The sequence below is a fragment of the Oncorhynchus gorbuscha genome, linkage group LG02, assembly GCF_021184085.1.
Source record: "Oncorhynchus gorbuscha isolate QuinsamMale2020 ecotype Even-year linkage group LG02, OgorEven_v1.0, whole genome shotgun sequence".
NCBI lineage: Eukaryota > Metazoa > Chordata > Actinopteri > Salmoniformes > Salmonidae > Oncorhynchus > Oncorhynchus gorbuscha.
In genome coordinates, this window is record NC_060174.1 from 99,194,748 (window position 1) to 99,216,537 (window position 21,790).

General features: G+C 42.7%; 1 protein-coding gene across 3 annotated transcripts in view; it reads left to right on the top strand.

Moving 5' to 3' along the window:
• The first annotated feature begins 7,141 nt into the window (after positions 1–7,141).
• The window catches only part of LOC124014129 (rho GTPase-activating protein 26-like), a 173,781-nt gene continuing 159,132 nt past the window's right edge, over positions 7,142–21,790 (top strand). For 2 of the 3 annotated variants that reach the window (XM_046328875.1, XM_046328882.1), the window contains exon 1: positions 7,142–7,805. In XM_046328875.1, the coding sequence (XP_046184831.1) occupies positions 7,652–7,805 (154 nt within the window). In that variant the 5' untranslated portion in view covers positions 7,142–7,651. The remainder of the gene's footprint in view (positions 7,806–21,790) is intronic. The other variant, XM_046328866.1, reaches the window with a different exon arrangement.

Sequence of the window (21,790 nt, forward strand, 5' to 3'; positions counted from 1 at the left end):
TAAACCACTAGCTCAGGGAGTGACGTGGGTCCCTGGCCTGCACCGGGAAGTGAGCAGACTGCCTATGATATGATACATTCCTATTGGGTCTCCTGGAGACATAAGAGAAAAGCGTCACATTAACAAGATTAATGTGAATTAAAACAGGAAGTGAGTAAGCAACACCTTTATAATAAAGTGTTACACCATAACTACCACCATGACATCTCAGTAAGAGAAAAGCAACGCTCTTGTTAACTACTCTCTGGTTCTATCTTTACTGTGGTAGGCAAGGCAGTAAGTGTTTGTTGCTGTAGAGCCACACTGTCACAAACATAGAAAGTGCAGGCTGAATGAATAATTCACTCTGCCTCATGTGGACTGCTGTTTTTAGTCTTCAAGGGCGCTTTCCCAAACTGTGGCCATCCAATAATTCATACACTACATCTGCATGTTCAATCATTTATAATACAGGCTAAGTGAAATAATGTTGAAAATACATCAGGTAACTTTAACATATGGAGTATACCCAGACATCATTGATGTCAACAGTAGTGGAGGTGTATCATCACATTGTTGATTAGCTTGGTTAAAGAAGGATATTTCTTTGTGAGATGTGAACTTTAAACATAGTGATCATTGCATGTTATTAAGAACACACACACCTGACCTACTTACCCCTCACCTATTCCTTTTTCACAGCAATTTGAAAGTCCCGGATTTGACAGGCCTCTTGTAAGCACTTGCTTTAACCAGGAGATGGCAGACAAGACCACTAATAAAATAGTATACTTTCTCCTTACAAACGCCTCAGAAATAAGATTCTAGTCACAGATGACTATACATCACCAGAGGCTGCTGAGGGGAGGACAGCTCATAATAATGGCTGGAATGGAGTGAATGGAATGGTATCAACAACATGGAAAACATGTTTGATGTGTTTGATACCATTCCATTTATTCCTTTCCAGCCATTACAATGAGCCCGTCCTCCCCAATGTAGGTGCCACCAGCCGCCTGTACTGTACATGCATAGAAGGTGTTCTCTGAGTGCATTATATAGAGGTAGTAGAGGTAGCCATTATCAATAAGTGAGACGCTGCCAATGGCTTATGGCTTCATATGGTGAATGACACCCAGTGTAATCCATATGTGAATTGTATAACACCAGCAGTATAACAGCAATGGGCCCCTGGCCTCTCTGGAAAGAGGCTAAGAGAATATGGCAAGTTCTTAAGTGTCTTTCTCATCTAAGAGTGCTCTGGAGCCTCGCCGAAATGTCCCAGCTGTGAGATCACCCTCTGCCTGGCTTATGAGTATATGAGAGTTCCCCTGAAGACTTCCTGATTGCTGTTTCTAACCTTCTCGGGACCCTCTAGAAACAGGCTTTTTGGACCAATGCTGGGTGGGACTGAAAGACCCACTGTGTCTCCCCCTACCACATAGTTGGCTGGGGTTGGTGATACTGGCACTAGCTAGACTGGAGACAGAGAGGGGCATTCTTCTTCCCAGCATGTCAACCAGAGGGGAACACCTTTCTCTTCTATCTATGAGTAACTGGCTCAAGCCTCAGGGAATGATGCATGTACTTACATGACATGGTTGGTTGAGATTTCAAAATGGGTGATTGCACACCACTCATTCAACAAGGAAAAATATTATGGATGAACTATGTGATTCTAAAATTCATTCATAGTGCCTAAAAAAATGTTAAACTGCTCCCATATCTTGCAGAACATTACGTCATATTCAATGTAAATGTTTATTTTTATGGCTTAGTTAAAGGCAGCTGGAACAAACTACCCTATAAAAGACTACTAAAGACTACTAGAGAATGGGTCACTGGGACACTACTAGAATTCATAGGACACTGTACTGTACAGTATACGGCACACTACTAGAGTTCATGGGACACTGTACTGTACAGTATACGGGACACTACTAGAATACATGGGACACTGTACTGTACAGTATATAGGACACAACTAGAATACATGGGACACTGTACTGTACAGCAGTATAGTCCCATACCCCTTCAAACATTCAACCTCCAGCTACATTCCCCCTCTAGCACCAGGGTCAGCGCACTCTCAAATGTTGTTTTTTGCCTTCATTGTAAGCCTGCCACACACAACAATCAATCAATCAATCAATCAATCAATCAATCAATCAATCAATCAATCAATCAATCAAATGTATTTATAAAGCCCTTCTTACATCAGCTGATGTCACAAAGTGCTGTACAGAAACCCAGCCTAAAACCCCAAACAGCAAGCAATACAGGTGTAGAAACACTATACGATACATATATTAAACATAAGAATGATTGTGAGTTTTTGTCACAACCCGGCTCGTGGGAAATGACAAAGAGCTCTTATCCTGTCTCAGCCTCCAGTATTTATGCTGCAGTAGTTTGTGTCGGGGGGCTAGGGTCAGTTTGTTATATCTGGAGTACTTCTGTCCTATTCGGTGTCCTGTGTGAATCTAAGTGTGCGTTCTCTAATTCTCTCCTTCTTTCTTTCTCTCTCTTGGAGGACCTGAGCCCTAGGACCATGCCCCAGGACTACCTGACATGATGACTCCTTGCTGTCCCCAGTCCACCTGGCCATGCTGCTGCTCCAGTTTCAACTGACCTGAGCCCTAGGACCATGCCCCAGGACTACCTGACATGATGACTCCTTGTTGTCCCCAGTCCACCTGGCCATGCTGCTGCTCCAGTTTCAACTGTTCTGCCTTACTATTATTCGACCATGCTGGTCATTTATGAACATTTGAACATCTTGGTCATGTTCTGTTATAATATCCACCCGGCACAGCCAGAAGAGGACTGGCCACCCCACATATGCTCTCTCTAATTCTCTCTTTCTTTCTCTCTCGGAGGACCTGAGCCCTAGGACCGTGCCCCAGGACTACCTGACATGATGACTCCTTGCTGTCCCCAGTCCACCTGACTGTGTTGCTGCTCCAGTTTCAACTGTTCTGCCTTATTATTATTCGACCATGCTGGTCATTTATGAACATTTGAACATCTTGGCCATGTTCTGTTATAATCTCCACCCGGCACAGCCAGAAGAGGACTGGCCACCCCACATAGCCTGTTTCCTCTCTAGGTTTCTTCCTAGGTTTTGGCCTTTCTAGGGGTTTTTTCCTAGCCACCGTGCTTCTACACCTGCATTGCTTGCTGTTTGAGGTTTTAGGCTGGGTTTCTGTACAGCACTTTGAGATATCTTTGATTATACGACCAGGGCACAAATAATAATGTAATACTAATCAATAATTTTTCTCTTCATTTAGCCTTCTTACATATAAAACTTGATTTGTTCATCGAAAATTGTGAATAACTCACCACAGGTTAATGAGAAGGGTGTGCTTGAAAGGATGCACATAACTCTGCAATGTTGGGTTGTATTGGAGAGAGTCTCAGTCTTAAATAATTTCCCACACACAGTTTGTGCCTGTATTTAGTTTTCATGCTTGTGAGGGCCGAGAATCCACTCTCACATTAGTATGTGGTTTCAAAGTGCATCAGTGTCTTAACAGTGTGATTTGCCAAGGCAGGCTACTCTGAACGCAGCCCTATCCAGAAATCTGGCAGTGGCTTCTGATTGAATTCAATTTTCACAGAACCGCTTGCTGCAATTTTGATGAGGTTCTATTGTTCAGATATCGGTAAGTGGACTGGAGACAGGGCATGAAAGGGATAACGAATTCAGTTGTTTGTGTCATCCGTTTCAGGAAAGTATCTGCGTAATTGAGCACCCAACTCACTCAGGTGCTTCGCTATATCACATTTGACATTGTCCATAAGCTTGAGTTCATTTGCACACAAAAAAATCATACAATGATGGAAAGACCTGTGTCTTGCCCTTGTTAATACAGACAGAGAAGAGCTCCAACTTCTTAATCATAGTCTCAATGTTGTCCCGCACATTGAATATAGTTGCGGAGAGTCTCGGTAATACTAGATTCAGATCATTCAGGCGAGAAAAAACATCTCCCAGATAGGCCAGTCATGTGAGAAACTCATCATCATGCAAGCGGTCAGACAAGTGAAAATTATGGTCAGTAAAGAAAACTTTAAGCTCGTCTCTCAATTTAAAAAACGCGTCAAAACTTTGCTCCTTGATAACCAGCGCACTTCTGTATGTTGTAAAAGTGTTACATGGTCACTGCCCATATCATTGCATAGTGCAGAAAATACACAAGAGTTCAGGGGCCTTGCTTTAACAAAGTTAACCATTTTCACTGTAGTGTCCAAAACGTCTTTCAAGCTGTCAGGCATTCTCTATTCAGCAAGAGCCTCTCGGTGGATGCTGCAGTGTACCCAAGTGGCGTTGGGAGCAAAGCGCATTACCACTCCACTATGTCTCCCTGTCATGGCTTTTCCGCCATCAGTACAGATACCAACACATCTTTACCACCAAAGTCCATTTGATATCCAGTACTTTAAAAATATCCTCTCCGGTTGTCCTGGTTTCCAATGGTTTGCAGAAGAGGATGTCTTCCTTTATTGAACCCCCATAAACGTAACGGATATATATCAGGAGCTGTTCCAGGCCCGCCACGTCTTGTCGACTCATCCAGCTGTAACGCATAGAATTCACTAGCTTGTATACAAAGCAGTAATAGCTTCAAAACATCTCCTGCATTGTCACTGTTGGGTCATGAAACAATGTTGTTTGATGAAGTCATTGTCTGTATAGTTTTTATGGCCTTTTCCCCAGGATTGTCCCAGTCATATCCACAGCAGCAGGAAGAATGAAGTCCTCCACAATAGTATGGGGCTTGCCTGTCTTATCCACTCGGTAGTTCACCATATAAGACGCTTCTAGCCCCTTCTTATTAATGGTATCTGTTGCTTTTATACATGTCTTACTACTTGAATGTCGTCTTAATTCTCGCTCAAAAAAATTGAATGGCTTATTTTTCAAATGGGCATGATTTGTTTCTAAATGTCTGTGCAAGAGTGAAGGTTTCATCAAGTTGTGAGATAGTACTTTTGCACATATAACACACTGTGGCTGAGGAAAGGCAATACTCCCAATATAAGTGAACCCCAAATCAATGTAGTTCTCATCATATTTGCGCCTCTTCGATGGTCCACACCCCTGTCTGTTGTTCGGTGCTTTCCCGGGTAAAGGGGCATTAGCTCATCGGCTGCATCAGATTCACTAGTGTCCATGCTAGCTGGGCTAACAACAAATGTAGAATTACTGATGCTAGCACTGGATGTGCTCGTGGAAGCAGAACAACTTGTGTCGTCGACAGCTGTAGTACTGCTGGTAGTAGCAGTATTACCAGTAGAGCTGGTATGTGTCTGTCTCCATGGACACGGGACTTACTTTGTTTTAACCATTTATCCATTTTCAATTAAACTGAATGAGCAGCAGCTACATTTGGCTACATACGGACCGTTAATGGAATTCCCGCGAGAGAGTAACAGTTAATGTGATTGGATGTTCATTAGGTGATGATTTAATAAGCGCATTCGCGAAAAGAGCACTGTCCGTTGCACCAATGTACCTAACCATAAATATCAATGCCTTTCTTAAAATCAATACACAAGTATATATTTTTAAACCTGCAGATTTAGTTAAAATAAATTAATGTTAGCGGGCAATATTAACTAGGGAAATAGACTCACTTCTCTTGCATTCAGTGCAAGCAGAGTCAGGGTATATGCAACAGTTTGGGCCGCCTGGCTCGTTGTGAACTGTGTGAAGACCATTTCTTCCTAACAAAGATTGTAATTCATTTTCCAGAATTTTACATAATTATGACATAACATTGAAGGTTATGCAATGTAACAGCAATATTTAGACTAATGGATGCCACCCGTTAGATAAAATACGGAACGGTTCCATATTTCACTGAAATAATAAATGTTTTGTTTTCGAAATGATAGTTTCCGGATTTGACCATATGAATGACCTAAGGCTCATATTTCTGTGTGTTTATTACATTATAGTTAAGTCTATGATTTGATATTTGATAGAGCAGTCTGACTGAGCGGTGGTAGGCAGTAGCAGGCTCGTAAACATTCATTCAAACAGCAACTTTCCTGTGTTTGCCAGCAGCTCTTCGCAATGCTTGAAGCACAGGGCTGTTTATGACTTCAAGCCTATCTACTCCCGGGATTAGGCTGGCAATACTATAGTGCCTATAAGAACATCCAATAGTCAAAGGTATATGAAATGCAAATGTTATAGCGAGAAATAGTCCTATAATAGTACTTCTTAACTGGGAATATTGAAGACTCATGTTAAAAGGAACCACCGGCTTTCATATGTTCTCATGTTCTGAGCAAGGAACTGAAACGTTAGCTTTCTTACATAGCACATATTGCACTTTTACTTTCTTCTCCAACACTGTTTCATTATTTAAACCAAATTGAACATGTTTCATTATTTATTTGAGACTAAATAGATTTTCATTGATGTATTATATTAAGTTAAAATAAACATTTTCATTCAAGTATTGTTGTAATTGTCATTATATATATAAAAATCGTCTGATTAATTGTTATCGGCTTTTTTATCCTAAAATAATCGGTATCGGCGCTGAAAAATCATAATCGGTCAACCTCTAACACACACACACACACACACACACACACACACACACACACACACACACACACACACACACACACACACACACACACACACACACACACACACACACACACACACACACACACACACACACACACACACACACACACACACACACACACACACACACACACCCTTTCTCTCTTTCTCTCTCTATAGTGCAATACTTATAAGGGGGTTATAAGTAGTTTCTAAACTATTTATTCGTTTATAGCTAGTTTAAAGCTGTCATAAACATTCACATTGTTTGAAATTATGGATAAAATTTTCATTTGCAACTATGCAGAGTACATAAAGGCTTGTGATGTGTGTAATTACCTAGCAATTGCTCTCAGAATGAACAATATTTAAAGAATTAACAGCAATTTGTCGCTTTGCTTATCCTAGCCTTAGCAGGTTGATGTTAAAATAAAAAAAATAAAAAAACGAAATTCGCCGCTCTTTAAAGTGACATCACTGCGTTTTTGACCAACCAACCCTTCCTTTATGAAACCATCTCCCGCAACCATACTGCGCCGTCCCTTCTCTGACCGTTTTGGAACCGAACAATGCTATTGGTCCAGAGCTGTATCCATCATAGGATTATCTGTTTCGGGGTAGGTTGATCGGATGGAACGAACACCAACACTTGAGAGAAAGCTCTGCATTTAAAACGCCCAGAGAAGAATCAGTAACTACCGTACCTCGTTTTTTCTTTCATCTTCCTCCTATTTTCCTGACCAGTACAGCGTTGTCATGAGGAATGCACAGGTTGCCTGGGATCGTTGACTGCCAATAAGTGAATATTCTTTCAGCGCTTCCCTCCAATATAAGCACAGTTTTTTCGCGTGCGATTTTTTGGGGGATACCGTTTGGATCCTAGGCTAAAATAAATCAGATCCACGTTTGCCCGCCTGCATGTTGTCAGCAAGATTATTGCGTTGGCTATGTAGTGTAATGTAGACCGGTATCTGCATAGTGTTAATCTCTGTGTTCTGCTACCTTCTAAAGTGGATTGCACATCACCAGTCAACGATTTCTTCCTCCTCCGACCTCGGGTGCTGTGGACTTGGAGGAAACATGGGACTGCCTGCTCTGGAGTTTAGTGATTGCTATCTGGACAGTCCACAGTTCCGAGACAGATTAAAGTCTCACGAACTGGAACTGGACAAGACCAACAAATTCATCAAAGAACTAATCAAAGATGGGAATTCGCTCATCCAAGCGTTGAAAAGTAAGATAATCCATTTGCAATCTTGTATTGTGATGATGACTGCTCTTCTGTGCCCAGCAAAATTCTCAAACAACAATGAATGAAGACATTGCCCTATCATAGTGCCCTATGTGATAGATTTCTAATATTCTTAAAGATGATTTTAGATTTAAAGTAGCCTATATTGTGTATATATAAAGTATGTATGGTAAAGTATAACATTTCCATAATTGCCTGATCTGTTCATGCATAATTAGTTGGTTAAGACTCTGCCTAGTCATTGAACATCATCAGTGACAGTTCAGATAGAGGGCAGTAGAACTCTTGACAGGTGCTTGCTGGTTGAACATGGAATTTGGAACAATGTATCATTAAGCCTCAAGCTAAAGTCCATGTTCACCAATCACCAGGCAGTAAGTGTGAAGTTCAAGAGCTAGTGTTTACATTTAGTCACAGTTGTCTCATAGGGTGACACGCACCGTTACTACACTACTATACACATGGAAGTTCCCGTTCCATAACAGGCCAGTAAACAGATAGTCCATGCTGTTCTACACAGTGCCCAGTCAGCTGCCATTAACGGTCTGGATCATTCTGCTTTTGTCTGTCAGGGACATTTAGACATCAAACTGAATGACCCGTAGTGACCGACAGTCCCAGGTCAAAGGAGAACAGTTGGCTGTGTAGCTGCTGAATCACAGGCAACATGCCATGTGTTTTAATTATATGTTACATGTGTATTACCCTGTGTGTCTCAGTTGGTAGAGCTTGGCGTTATGTGTTTGACTCCCATAGGGGACCAGTACAAATACAATATGAAAATGTAGGAACTCACTGGACAAGACCGCACCACTTTTCACATAATTTCAAAGCTTTCCACTTTTGTGCGAATTAAATCCAGAATTAACCTTCTGGGCAAGTCCCTCTGCTTTGTCCTTGTTCTGGTTGCTGGTGGCACAACAACAAGTACATGTTTGTAACCTCTCACTACAGAGAGAAAGTAAACCTTACACTACACCAGAGGCTTTAGGCTATTCTTCAACCCCACTTTACACGTCTGTTGGTGTTGCATTTACTGCTTCCCCATCCTGTTGGCTGGAGTGTGGTTCCTGTGGCCAATCCTACAGTCAGTCACAGACTTCACACAGCACCAACACTAGCAGTAGTCAACAGCTTGCCAGCCAGTCAGCCAGGCAGTCAGCCAGGCAGCTCCCCGGAGCAAGATGAAAGTTCTGTACGCAAAGGGCAAGCTGTCATTAGGGATCCAGATGAAACGTTTTACCTCCGCCCTCAAACATGAAATTATTTTAATCACTCAAATTAACCAACATTTGGGTTTACTGGCGCTGTTCTGCGGATGCGGGTGCTGCATATTTTGATATCTTAATTGACATTAAAGGTTGCCACCAGTATCCCTGAGATAAAATTGAGGACCAGGTTTGTGTGAAAGGAGCTGTTCTTTAGTTTACCTCATGCGATTGGTCCACCTTCTACTGTATGTCACTGTTACAATAACATAGCTAAAACACACATGCTTTGTCATTTTAGTGTGCGGTCATAATTGTCTAGAATGAGTTATTACAGGTGGAATATGCTTCAGGCCTTTTGAGTATTTTTATGTGAGCATTACTGAGAATCATATATATATATATATATTTCCATCAGGTTTTAATTGCGTAAAAACAGACACAACATTTCAGGGAAGAGATGCCGGATGAATGTCTCCAGTTGCAGTTTTTTTATATAGAAGGTCTTGTAGAAGTGTATTTTTGTGTGTGTGTATCCAGGGTCTATCAAACCTGAGTTAACATGTATCCTGTCCTACAATGGGATGATGAATTGACCCCAAATGTAGAATTAGGGAGTAGGCTGGAGTTTCCCCTTCAGAAACCAGTGTTTCACATAAGATTTTTTTCAGCAGAGGTGGCAAAGTTAGCGTGGGGGGCAGGGGGGTCATGGCAGTGGGCATGGTCTATGTTGCCCTCCTATTGGCCGCAGAGACATTTTGCTGTTTTAAAGTATCTTCCCAGTATTTCCAGATTTCTATAAAATATTAACTATACTTACTTACAATATGAGTGAAATAGTTTTCCTTCCACATTTTTTAAATTAAGCACGTTAAAAAGCAGTTTTTCTGTGTTGGAATGGTGTGGCTGTACCCCAACAACAAAATGGTGTGGGCGTATACCGTTCATAAAAAATATTAATGCAAGTAGCCTCTCATGGGCCAGCTCATCCTCCTCTAGACCACTGATTGGCTAGCTCCTCCTCCTGAGAAGTATTACATCATACTCTAAGTGTCACAATTATGAGTGAAGAGGTGTGGAGTCAGGCGCAGAGAGCAAAGATGTGGGAAAAACAACACGCTTTAATGTCCCGAAACACAACATGTACAAAGTGAAAACACAAATGAACAGAAATATAACCGGACAGCGTGTAACCCAAAAATACAACAAAATACACTCAACCAACAAAACAGACGAACAAGCCCGCACGAAACAGAAGCGGGCTAAACAGACTATATATACCCTATCCTAACAACCAAACTAGAAACAGGTGCTACCAATTAGACAAAACTAAACGAACACAGAACCACGGATCGGCGATAGCTAGTAGACCGGCGACGACGACCGCAGAGCGCCACCCGAACAAGAAGGGGAGTCACCTTCGGTAATATTCGTGACAGTACCCCCCTCCTGACGCGCGGCTCCCGCAGCGCGCCGACGTCGGCCTCGGGGACGACCCGGAGGCCGAGGCGCTGGGCGATCCGGGCGGAGGCGATGAAATTCACTCAACATGGATGGGTCTAGAATATCCCTCGCCGGAACCCAGCACCTCTCCTCCGGACCGTACCCCTCCCAGTCGACGAGGTACTGCAAGCCTCTCACCCGGCGTCTCGAGTCCAGAATAGCTCGTATCTTGTACGCCGGGGACCCCTCGATGTCCAGAGGGGGTGGAGGAACCTCCAGTACCTCATTCTCCTGCATGGGACCAGCTACCACCGGCCTGAGAAGAGACACATGAAATGAGGGGTTAATACGATAATACGAAGGAAGTGATAATCGATAACAAACCTCATTTATTCTCCTCAGGACTTTAAATGGCCCTATACACTGCGGACCCAGCTTCCGGCAGGGCAAGTGGAGAGGCAGGTTACGGGTCGAGAGCCAGACCCTGTCCCCAGGTGCAAACACGGGGCCTCACTGCGGTGACGGTCAGCGCTCTTCTTCTGCCTTATACTAGCTTGGCGTAATGACTCCTGGACTGCCCTCCAGGTCTCCTTAGAGCGCTGTACCCACTCCTCCACCGCAGGAGCCTCAGTCTGGCTCTGATGCCACGGTGCCAAGACCGGCTGGTACCCCAACACGCACTCAAATGGTGACATGTTGGTAGAAGAGTGGCTTAGTGAATTCTGGGCTATTTCTGCCCAGGGAATATATCTTGCCCACTCGCCTGGCCGGTCCTGGCAATACGACCGCAGAAACCTAACCACCTCCTGGTTAACTCTCTCCACCTGACCATTACTCTCCGGGTGATACCCTGAGGTAAGGCTAACCGAGACCCCCAGACGTTCCATAAATGCTCTCCAAACACGGGAGATAAATTGGGGGCCCCGATCAGAAACTATATCCTCGGGCACCCCGTAGTGCCGGAAGACGTGGGTGAAAAGAGCTTCCGCAGTCTGTAGGGCCGTAGGGAGACCGGGCAATGGGATAAGACGGCAGGACTTAGAGAACCGATCCACAACGACCAGGATAGTAGTGTTACCCTGAAAGGGGGGAAGGTCAGTAAGAAAATCCACCGAAAGATGGGTCCACGGCCGTTGTGGAACGGGAAGAGGTTGTAATTTACCTCTTGGCAGGTGTCTAGGAGCTTTACTCTGGGCGCACACCGAACAGGAGGAAACATAGAATCGCACATCCCTCCTCAAAGTGGGCCACCAGTACTTCCTCTCAAGACCTCTCATGGTCCTATAAACACCTGGGTGACCCGACGAGGGTAGACAATGAGCCCATCGAATCAATTGATCACGAACAGCCAGCGGCACGTACCTACGACCCTCCGGACACTGTGGAGGCGTAGGTTCCCCCCTTAGTGCCCGCTCGATGTCCGCGTCCACATCCCATACTACCGGTGCCACCAGCTTAGCTGCCAGAATGATGGGAGTAGGATCGATGGACCTGTCCTCAGTGTCATAGAGTCTTGACAGCGCGTCAGCCTTAGTGTTGAGGGAACCTGGTCTATATGAGATAGTGAAATGAAATCTGGTGAAAAACATGGCCCACCTTGCCTGACGAGGATTCATTCTCCTAGCTGATCGGATATACTCCAGGTTACGATGGTCAGTCCAGATAAGGAAAGGGTGCTTAGCCCCCTCAAGCCAGTGTCTCCACACCTTCAGGGCCTTAACCATAGCCAACAACTCCCTATCCCCCACATCATAATTCCGCTCCGCTGGACCGAGTTTCTTAGAAAAAAAGGCACAGGGGCGGAGCTTCGGTGGCACACCCGAACGCTGTGAGAGCACAGCTCCAACCCCAGCCTCGGATGCGTCCACCTCTACTATAAACGCCAAAGAAGGGTCCGGATGTGCCAACACCGGCGCCTTAGTAAACATCGCCTTCAATTTATGAAAAGCTCCGTTAAGATATCTGCTTTTAGGCATTTAAGTGTTCACTGAAATTATTTTACTGTCTCAAAAATGATTGTATATATAAAAAGTAAAAATGTTTATATTTTTGAAGCTGCTAAATGAATACAGAGGAAACACTGGAAACTCAGCAGGCTGTTTTATAGTCCTCCACCTCACATAAGATGATGTCTCACACTGTCAACAACTGGTATTACCAGGTAAGGTGACCAAATCACACAGTTATTGTAGTTACACAGTTATTACTGAAGTATTAGCTGCAGCTGTAGCAAATGTAAACTTTTTTAAATTATATTTTCTCACCTTCACAATGTCCAGCAAGGATTGGCTGACGGGTGTGTCCCAAATGGTACCGTATTCTATATATGGGCCCTGGACAAAAGTAGTGCACTATATAGGGGACAGGGTGCCCGTGTTTGTTTAGTTGATGCTGTTGTGAAGTGAATGCAGCTAAGAGGAAGTGAAATGGTACCTGCATCCTTTCACGTAGCCGTTAAACATCCAGGTTCAGCTAAAGAAATAGGTCCCTATAAACAGACTCTAAATAATGGCCTTTGCTTTCAGCCATGTTGTGTTCTAAGTAACTGAACTTCATTGTCCCCAAAAACCTGACAATTGACTCACTGCCTCACTTATGTGCCCCTGTAGAAGCAACTCTAATCCTGTAAGAAGCAGAGTGGGAATCACCAGACCAGAAGTTAGGTCTTTCTCCAGCACATGTGAAAACAAGATCTCATGTGAAATGTTCCAAAAACACATGTTTTAACTTGATTTCACATGCGAAATCACACATGTGAAGTGTTACAGATACACATTTTTAACAGATTTTTTTTCACAGAATGTGGAAATTTCACATGTGAAATCATGTAATTTTTCTGTAAGGGACACTGACTGTGGGGTCATTCCATTTCATTTCAATGGCTTTGTGATTACAGCCCTTTTGATTTGAATTAAACTATTTATACATATTTACCCATGGTGGAAGTGGTCAGAAAGTGACTTTTTGGACCTGAATGCCAGAACATTCAGGAGATTGAGGTGCTCAAAGTTCACCCATTTTGCTGTGGAAAAGATAAACAGTTGAGTTTGTATAATTTAAATGCTTACAAACAGGGTTGTCAAACTACAGTATTTAATAATTTCTTGGAAAAAAATGTTTTTAGTATTTTTCTTTTTACTTTTAATGTCAGGTTTTGTATATTAAAAAATATGTTTGCATATGTTGTAGTTTAGACTATGATTTGCATCATCTTATGTGTTTGTGTTGTGCCCGCCATCGGTTGAGACACAGCATGCATAATCTTGAATACAAGGTGGGTGGGTGTCATTTCAATCATAGAAATAGAATTCATAGAATAGACCTATCCCTTCACACCACTGTAATTTAGCTTGTACATAATTTACATTTTAACTTTCAATTACTACCACAAAGATGGCTACCGGTCCACTCACCGTCAATGTCAACTTAAATGCGAATGTATTTTCTAGTGTCACGCCTTGGTCTTAGTATTTTGTGTTTTCTTTAATTATTTGTTCAGGCCAGGGTGTGACATGGGGTTATTGTATTGTCGTATTGGGTTTTTTGTAGGCATTGGGATTGTGGTTGATTAGGGGTGTTGTAAAGGCTTGGCTGCCTGAGGCGGTTCTCAATCAGAGTCAGGTGATTCTTGTTGTCTCTGATGGGGAACTGTATTTAGGTAGCCTGGGTTTCACTTTGTATTTCGTGGGTGATTGTTCCTGTCTCTGTGTTTGTTTGCAACAGATAGGCTGTAATAGGTTTCACGTTCCGTTTGTTGTTTTTGTATTTATTAGTTATTTCATGTATCGTTCCGTTTTTCTTCATTAAAGACATGAGTAACCACCACGCTGTATTTCGGTCCGACTCTCTTTCGACAAACGAAGAACGCCGTTACATCTAGTATCTATATTTCTATTATTTCAATAAGTTTCCTATGGAATATTGACAGTATAATTTAGAACAACAGATATTCCCATTCAAGTCAACATTCTCTGATGTGTGGACCTCCAACCATCTTTGTGGTACCATTTCAAAAGTTACAATTTCTATTTTATTCCCATTTTAGTACATTTATCACCCACCCTGTATTCAAGAGTATGCTGTGTATCAACCGGTGGTGGACACAACACAAACACCTCAGATGATATGACATGGGGTCTAAACTACATTATAAACTGGGTGTTTCGAGCCCTGAATGCGGATTTCCTGACAGCCGTGGTATATCAGACCATATACCACGGGTATGACAAAACATGCATTTTTACTACTCTAATTACGTTGGTAACCAGTTTATAATAGCAATAAGCCACTTTGGGGGTTTGTGGTATATGGCCAATATACCACGGCTAAGGACTGTGTCCAGGCACTCCGCTTTGCGTTGTGCATAAGAACGGCCCTTATCCATGGTATATTGGCCATATACCACAATACCTCCTCGGGCCTTATTGCTTAAACATATGCAAAAAAAAATGAGTTTACCCGTTTTTAGATAATTGACATCAAAGGTAAAATCATGACATGATTTTTATAAAAAATATATTTTTAAAGAAAATATAAAATAGTTTGACCGTTTGAAGCTTTTAAATTACATCAAACTCAACCGTTTAGATTTCCAAGTGAGGAAGACATGGCTGTCTCAATGTATGAGAGTGTCGATGGCAGGAGCGAGAATTACTAATGGCCTGACACACCCACTCAACCAGGAGTACCAAATCAAAATCAAATTTATTTATATTCGTACGTCAGCTGATATCTCAAAGTGCTGTACAGAAACCCAGCCTAAAACCCCAAACAGCAAGCAATGCAGGTGTAGAAGCACGGTGGCCAGGAAAAACTCACTAGAAAGGCCAAAACCTAGGAAGAAACCTAGAGAGGAACCAGGCTTTGAGGGGTGGCCAGTCCTCTTCTGGCTGTGCTGGGTGGAGATTATAACAGAACATGGCCAAGATGTTCAAATGTTCATAAATGACCAGCATGGTCAAATAATAATAATCACAGGCAGAACAGTTGAAACTGGAGCAGCAGCACGGCCAGGTGGACTGGGGACAGCAAGGAGTCATCATGTCAGGTAGTCCTGAGGCATGGTCCTAGGGTCAGGTCCTCCGAGAGAAAGAGAGAATTAGAGAGAGCATACTTAAATTCACACAGGACACCGGATAAGACAGGAGAAGTACTCCAGATATAACAAACTGACCCTAGCCCCCGACACATAAACTACTGCAGCATAAATACTGGAAGCTGAGACAGGAAGGGTCAGGGGACACTGTGGCCCCATCCGATGATACCCCCGGACAGGGCCAAACAGGAAGGATATGACCCCACCCACTTTGCCAAAGCACAGCCCCCACACCACTAGAGGGATATCTTCAACCACCAACTTACCATCCCGAGACAAGGCCGAGTATAGCCCACAAAGATCTCCGCCACTGCACAACCCAAGGTGGGGTGCCAACCCAGACAGGAAGTTCACGTCAGTGACTCAACCCACTCAAGTGACGCACCCCTCCTAGGGACGGCATGAAAGAGCACCAGTAAGCCAGTGACTCAGCCCCTGTAAAAGGGTTAGAGGCAGAGAATCCCAATGGAAAGAGGGAAACCAGACAGGCAGGGACAGCAAGGGCAGTTCGTTGCTCCAGAGCCTTTCTGTTCACCTTCACACTCCTGGGCCAGACTACACTCAATCATATGACCCACTGAAGAGATGAGTCTTCAGTAAAGACTTAAAGGTTGAGACTGAGTTTGTGTCGATCACATGGGTAGGCAGACCATTCCATAAAAATGGAGCTCTATAGGATAAATTCCTGCCTCCAGCTGTTTGCTTACAAATTCTAGGGACAATTAGGAGACCTGTGTCTTGTGACCGTAGCGTAGGTATGTATGGCAGGTATGTAGGTATGTATGGCAGGTATGTATGGCAGGACCAAATCAGAGAGATAGGTAGTAGCAAGCCCATGTAATGCTTTGTAGGTTAGCAGTAAAATGTTGAAATCAGCCTTTGCCTTGACAGGAAGCCAGTGTAGGGAGGTTAGTAATATGATCAAATTTTTTGGTTCTAGTCAGGATTCTAGCAGCCGTATTTAGCACTAACTGAAGTTTATTTAGTGCTTTATCCAGATAGCCGGAAAGTAGAGCATTGCAGTAGTCTAACCTAGAAGTAACAAAAGCATGGATTAATTTTCCTGCATTATTTTTGGACAGAAAATGTCTGATTTTTGCAATGTTACGTAGATGGAAAAAAGCTGTCCTTGAAACAGTCTTGATATTTTCGTCAAAAGAGAGATCAGGGTCCAGAGTAACGCCTAGGTCCTTCACAGTTTTATTTTAGACGACTGTACAACCATTAAGATTAATTGTCAGATTCAACAGAAGATCTCTTTGTTTCTTGGGACCTAGAACAAGCATCTCTGTTTTGTCCGAGTTTAAAAGTAGAAAGTTTTGCAGCCATCCACTTCCTTATGTCTGAAACACAGGCTTCTTGCGAGGGCAATTTTGGGGCTTCACCATGTTTCATTGAAATGTACAGCTGTGTGTCATCCGCTTAGCAGTGAAAGTTAACATTATGTTTTCGAATGACATCCCCAAGAAGTAAAATATATAGTGGTCCTAAAACGGACCCTTGAGGAACACCAAAATTTTACAGTTGATTTGTCAGAGGACAAACCATTCACAGAGACAAACTGATATCTTTCCGACAGATAAGATCTAAACCAGGCCAGAACTTGTAGACCAATTTGGGTTTCCAATCTCTCCAAAAGAATGTGGTGATCGATGGTATCAAAAGCAGCACTAAGGTCTAGGAGCACGAGGACAGATGCAAAGCCTCGGTCTGATGCCATTAAAAGGTAATTTACCACCTTCACAAGTGGAGTCTCAGTGCTATGATGGGGTCTAAAACCAGACTGAAGCATTTCGTATACATTGTTTTTCTTCAGGAATGTAGTGAGTTGCTGTGCAACAGCTTTTTCTAACATTTTTGAGAGGAATGGAAGATTCGATATAGGCCGATAGTTTTTATATTTTCTGGTTCAAGGTTTGGCTTTTTCAAGAGAGGCACATCCGGTGGATAGAGAGCCGTTTATTATGTTCAACATTGGAGGGCCAAGCACAGGAAGCAGCTCTTACAGTAGTTTAGTTGGATTAGGGTCCAGTATGCAGCTTGAAGGTTTAGAGGCCATGATTATTTTCATCATTGTGTCAAGAGATATAGTACTAAAACACTTGACTGTCTATCTTGATCCTAGGTCCTGGCAGAGTTGTGCAGACTCAGGACAACTGAGCTTTTAAGGAATACGCAGGTTGCAAGAGGAGTCCGTAATTTGCTTTCTAAGAATCATGATCTTTTCCTCAAAGAAGTTCATGAATGTATTACTGCTGTAGTGAAAGCCATCCTCTCTTGGGGAATGCTGCTGTTTAGTAGCTTTGTGACAGTATCAATAATACATTTTGGATTGTTCTTATTTCTCCTCAAGTAAGTTGGAAAAATAGGAGCTCCTACCATCAGGCGATACAGGTCTTTACAAAACCTTCAGAGCCCAGAAATCATTCATCCCCACCCGTATACGTCAATTTAATAAATAACTGCTCAACCCCCCCCTCTCCAGAATTTACTAACTGAATTATGGACTGTGAACTGTGTTGTCTGCTGTAGTTATTGCTTGTGATTTATGTATTTATGCACTTATGTGGAGATGCTGTGCTGTGGTCTGTTGAGACGCAAGACACATTTCCTGAAAGGGACACAATAAATAATAGTAATTATTATTGGTGTTTATTATTGGTGTGGTATGCAAAACTTTGAACATCACCTGAATGTTTTGTCTAAAGGGGTGCGCTCAAAAACCATTTGGTGGTCCTGCTCAAAAACCATTTGAAATCAAATGGCACACATGACTGTAAGACTTTGGATAAAAGCCCTAAATGGCATATATTATTATTATTATTAAATGGAACGAACCCACTGGGAGTCTCCGCCAGGTAGCCTAGTGGTTAGACTGTTGGGCCAGTAACCCAAAGGTTGCTGGATCGAATCCCCGAGCTGACAAGGTCCAAATCTGTCATTCTGCCCCTGAGCAAAGCAGTTAACCCACTGTTCCCTGGGTGCCGAAGCTGTGTATGACAATTATGGCATCCCCCCGCACCTGGGTTAAATGCGGAAGACACATTTCAGTTGAAGGCATTCAGTTGTACAACTGACTAGGTATCCTCTGTGTGTGCGTGCCTTTCACAACAAAGACCCCCTAAAGAAAAACCCAAGCCACATTATTCCGGTCTGCCTTCGGGGGGAGAGAGGGAGGGAGAGTTGCGGGTGCCCTTGCGTCTAGGGACATTCTGGTGAATGCATCAGATGGGAACAAAGGGAAATAAATGTGTGTGTGGAAGGGGGTCGGTGGGGGTTTGCGTCGGTGGTATTCCACAAGCAGTGACGTAGAGGAAGGGAAATTAGGTCACCAATCATGCAGCTCTGTCAGGGGATGGTCCTGACCTACAGTGGTAGAGCTGAACTTCATCAATTACGCTCAGATGGTCCAATCATGTGTTCGGGTTATTTTGCCTCTAATACTACCAAGACGAGTTAACACAATCCAGTTGGACACAGAGCTGGTAAATATTTGAGCTTTCAAAGCCTTATTCAGGTACATGCTTCATAATTGCATAGTCACTTAGCCACTCAGCATTTTGTGTTCAGGCTTTTACCTTTGTGTTTCTACTTACAAGGATGTGGATCTTGTTTCCCTGGTATGCACCGGTCTAATTTTAATGCTCTCTATAGGCTATAAACATGCATGTGCATGTTGGTTAACTGTGCCATTTAAATACATAGTTTGTTCCACCACATTCTACTTCCTGTTAGTTTTTCTCCAGTGTGATTGAAATTCTAAATCATGAGTCTGCCCTGTTTTTACAACATGACTTCACAATCAGAACGATTGGGAACTATTTCCCTATAGAGAAGGTTTTTACCCTGCACACTAGCCTGCCTGTCATCCATTCAGGGCTATTTTGTTTTGTGCAGGTGAATTTCCTCCAAGCTGCCTTCACATACATGTTGTGAGTGAAACATAGCTGGCCTCTCACTCTCTCTGTGCAGGAGAGCACCAGCGCTGGAGGCACTGAAGATGGCCCAATGATAATGTCAGTAGGGGATACAGTTAAAGAGAACATTTTAAATAGCAGTGGAAAGGCGAGAGAAAAAGGGAATAGAAAAAAATATATCAGCTCTGTTTGGTTCATTTTAGAGACATTCCCTTTCCATCTGGTGAAAGTATGCACAGAGGCAACGGTTTCTGAACAGGTCTCCACTCTGGCCTCCTAACCGTGAAAGAGGAAGTGAGATTCACACATACGGTATGTGGAGTTTATTTTTAGGATGTCAACTTTTGAATTAGGCCATTTCTAATGAAAATAAGCCTATTTCTTCTTAATGACGGAAATAATGTCTGAGAGATATTCGGCCCATGCCTCCCCCTTTTTTGTTAAATGCAGAGCTGTATGAAAAGATTTGGCATGAGTCCTCTGATCCTTAAAATGTTCTATAGCTGCACCATCGAGAGTATCCTGACTGGTTGCATCACCGCCTGGTATGGCAACTGCTCGGCATTCGACCGCAGACGCTACAATGGGTAGTGTGTATGGCCCAGTACATCACTGGGGCCAAGCTTCCTGCCATAGCAGGCGGTGTCAATTTTTTTGCCAAAGACTCCAGCCACCCTAGTCATAGACTGTTCAGGTAAACAAATGGCTACCCAGACTATTTGTACCCCCCCCCCCTTTTTATGCTGCTGAACCTCACTGTTTATTATCTATTCATAGTCGCTTTACCCCTACCTACATGTATATATTACCTCAATTACCTCCACTAACCTATACCTCCGCACATTGACTCAGTACCGGTACCCCCTGTTACGGCTCTCGTTGGAATGAGTGGACCAAAGCGCAACGTGGAAAGTCTTCATGATTTTATTTATCAAAGAAACAAGTTCAGGTTGGACTTGGCTTCTCTGCTGTTGCTGTACTTTATGCTTTGTTACACATTGATTGCATCTGTGAGTTTACTTCCATCATTATCTTGCTGTATCATTAAAAGACAGTGGCCATAGAACAGTGCAGGCCAGGAACAGGAAAGGCCTGTTTGCAATCTCCTGGAGGTTATCTAACTGCTACTATGTCGTCCTAAAGAAGGAACAAGGTGGAAATCCTAAACAGAGCTAGGGCCCTAAAGTAAAAGCAAATCTTGGTAATTGATTGAGATATAGCCTTTAATGGGCCTATATGAATTCCAGCTACGTTTGAAGCACAAGTTGTGCCCTAGAAACATACAGGGTTTATTACAAAAACGAAAATGTTGATACAAACATTGAAATGATTGAAATTACAAAGACATTTGTAGAATATTAGGTTTCTACATTGAGTAAAAACACTGTTTTCTATTGAGATGCATGACATTGAAAATTGTACGCTGTCTCTTTAAGAATGTCAAGTTTGTTTGTCAAGACATGCAACTCAGTCATTCATTCAGCGCTATTATCATTGATCTCCTGATGCAGCTGTCCCTTTCTTTTTCCAGATACATTTTAAAGTGAAAAACAGAACAAGTCTAAGACCTACCACCTGGATTCGGTCCTATGTAGCAAAATTTGAAATTGTGTTTTTTTTATTTTTACATTGGATAAAAGTAGAAACTCAGAGCTAGAAAGGGGTATATCATACACTGTAAGCCCACCTTTGAGAAAATGGCCCGTGAATATTTTGGTACACCTATTGGAAAGCTCTTCTTTGTCTACGCCCATTCAGCATCATTCACACCCTCTTAAGACTTAGCCCCACCCATCTCTTTAAGGATTCACATGTGAGACCATGTGCTAAACATAGTGAGTAGTTTAGTAAACAATCAAAGATTTCAAGACTAAAAGTGGTAAAAGTAGTAGACTACAATAAGGAAATTCTCCAGGTAAAAATGCACTTTATCTCGTCCTTGGCCCATATCCTAATCTAACTTTAGTGCAGGTCATGTTGTTCTACACTTACAGTCTCTGGTAAATACACACTATATCAAATAAAATCTAAGTTTATTTGTCACATGCACAGGATACAGAAGGTGTAAACAGTACACTGAAATTGTTATTTGCATAGTAGCAATATCAACAACAAAAAGTGTCCAGATATAAATATTTTATAATTATTAGATGACCACCCCCCAGCCACATCTAGCTAAGTGGATGGGTCACTATTGTCTGAACATGTACACATGTTCATGAAATACAATAGATGGCCGTAATCACCCCCAGACACACCTGGCTAACTTGATGGGTTATGTAATCAATCATCTGGCTAAGTGGA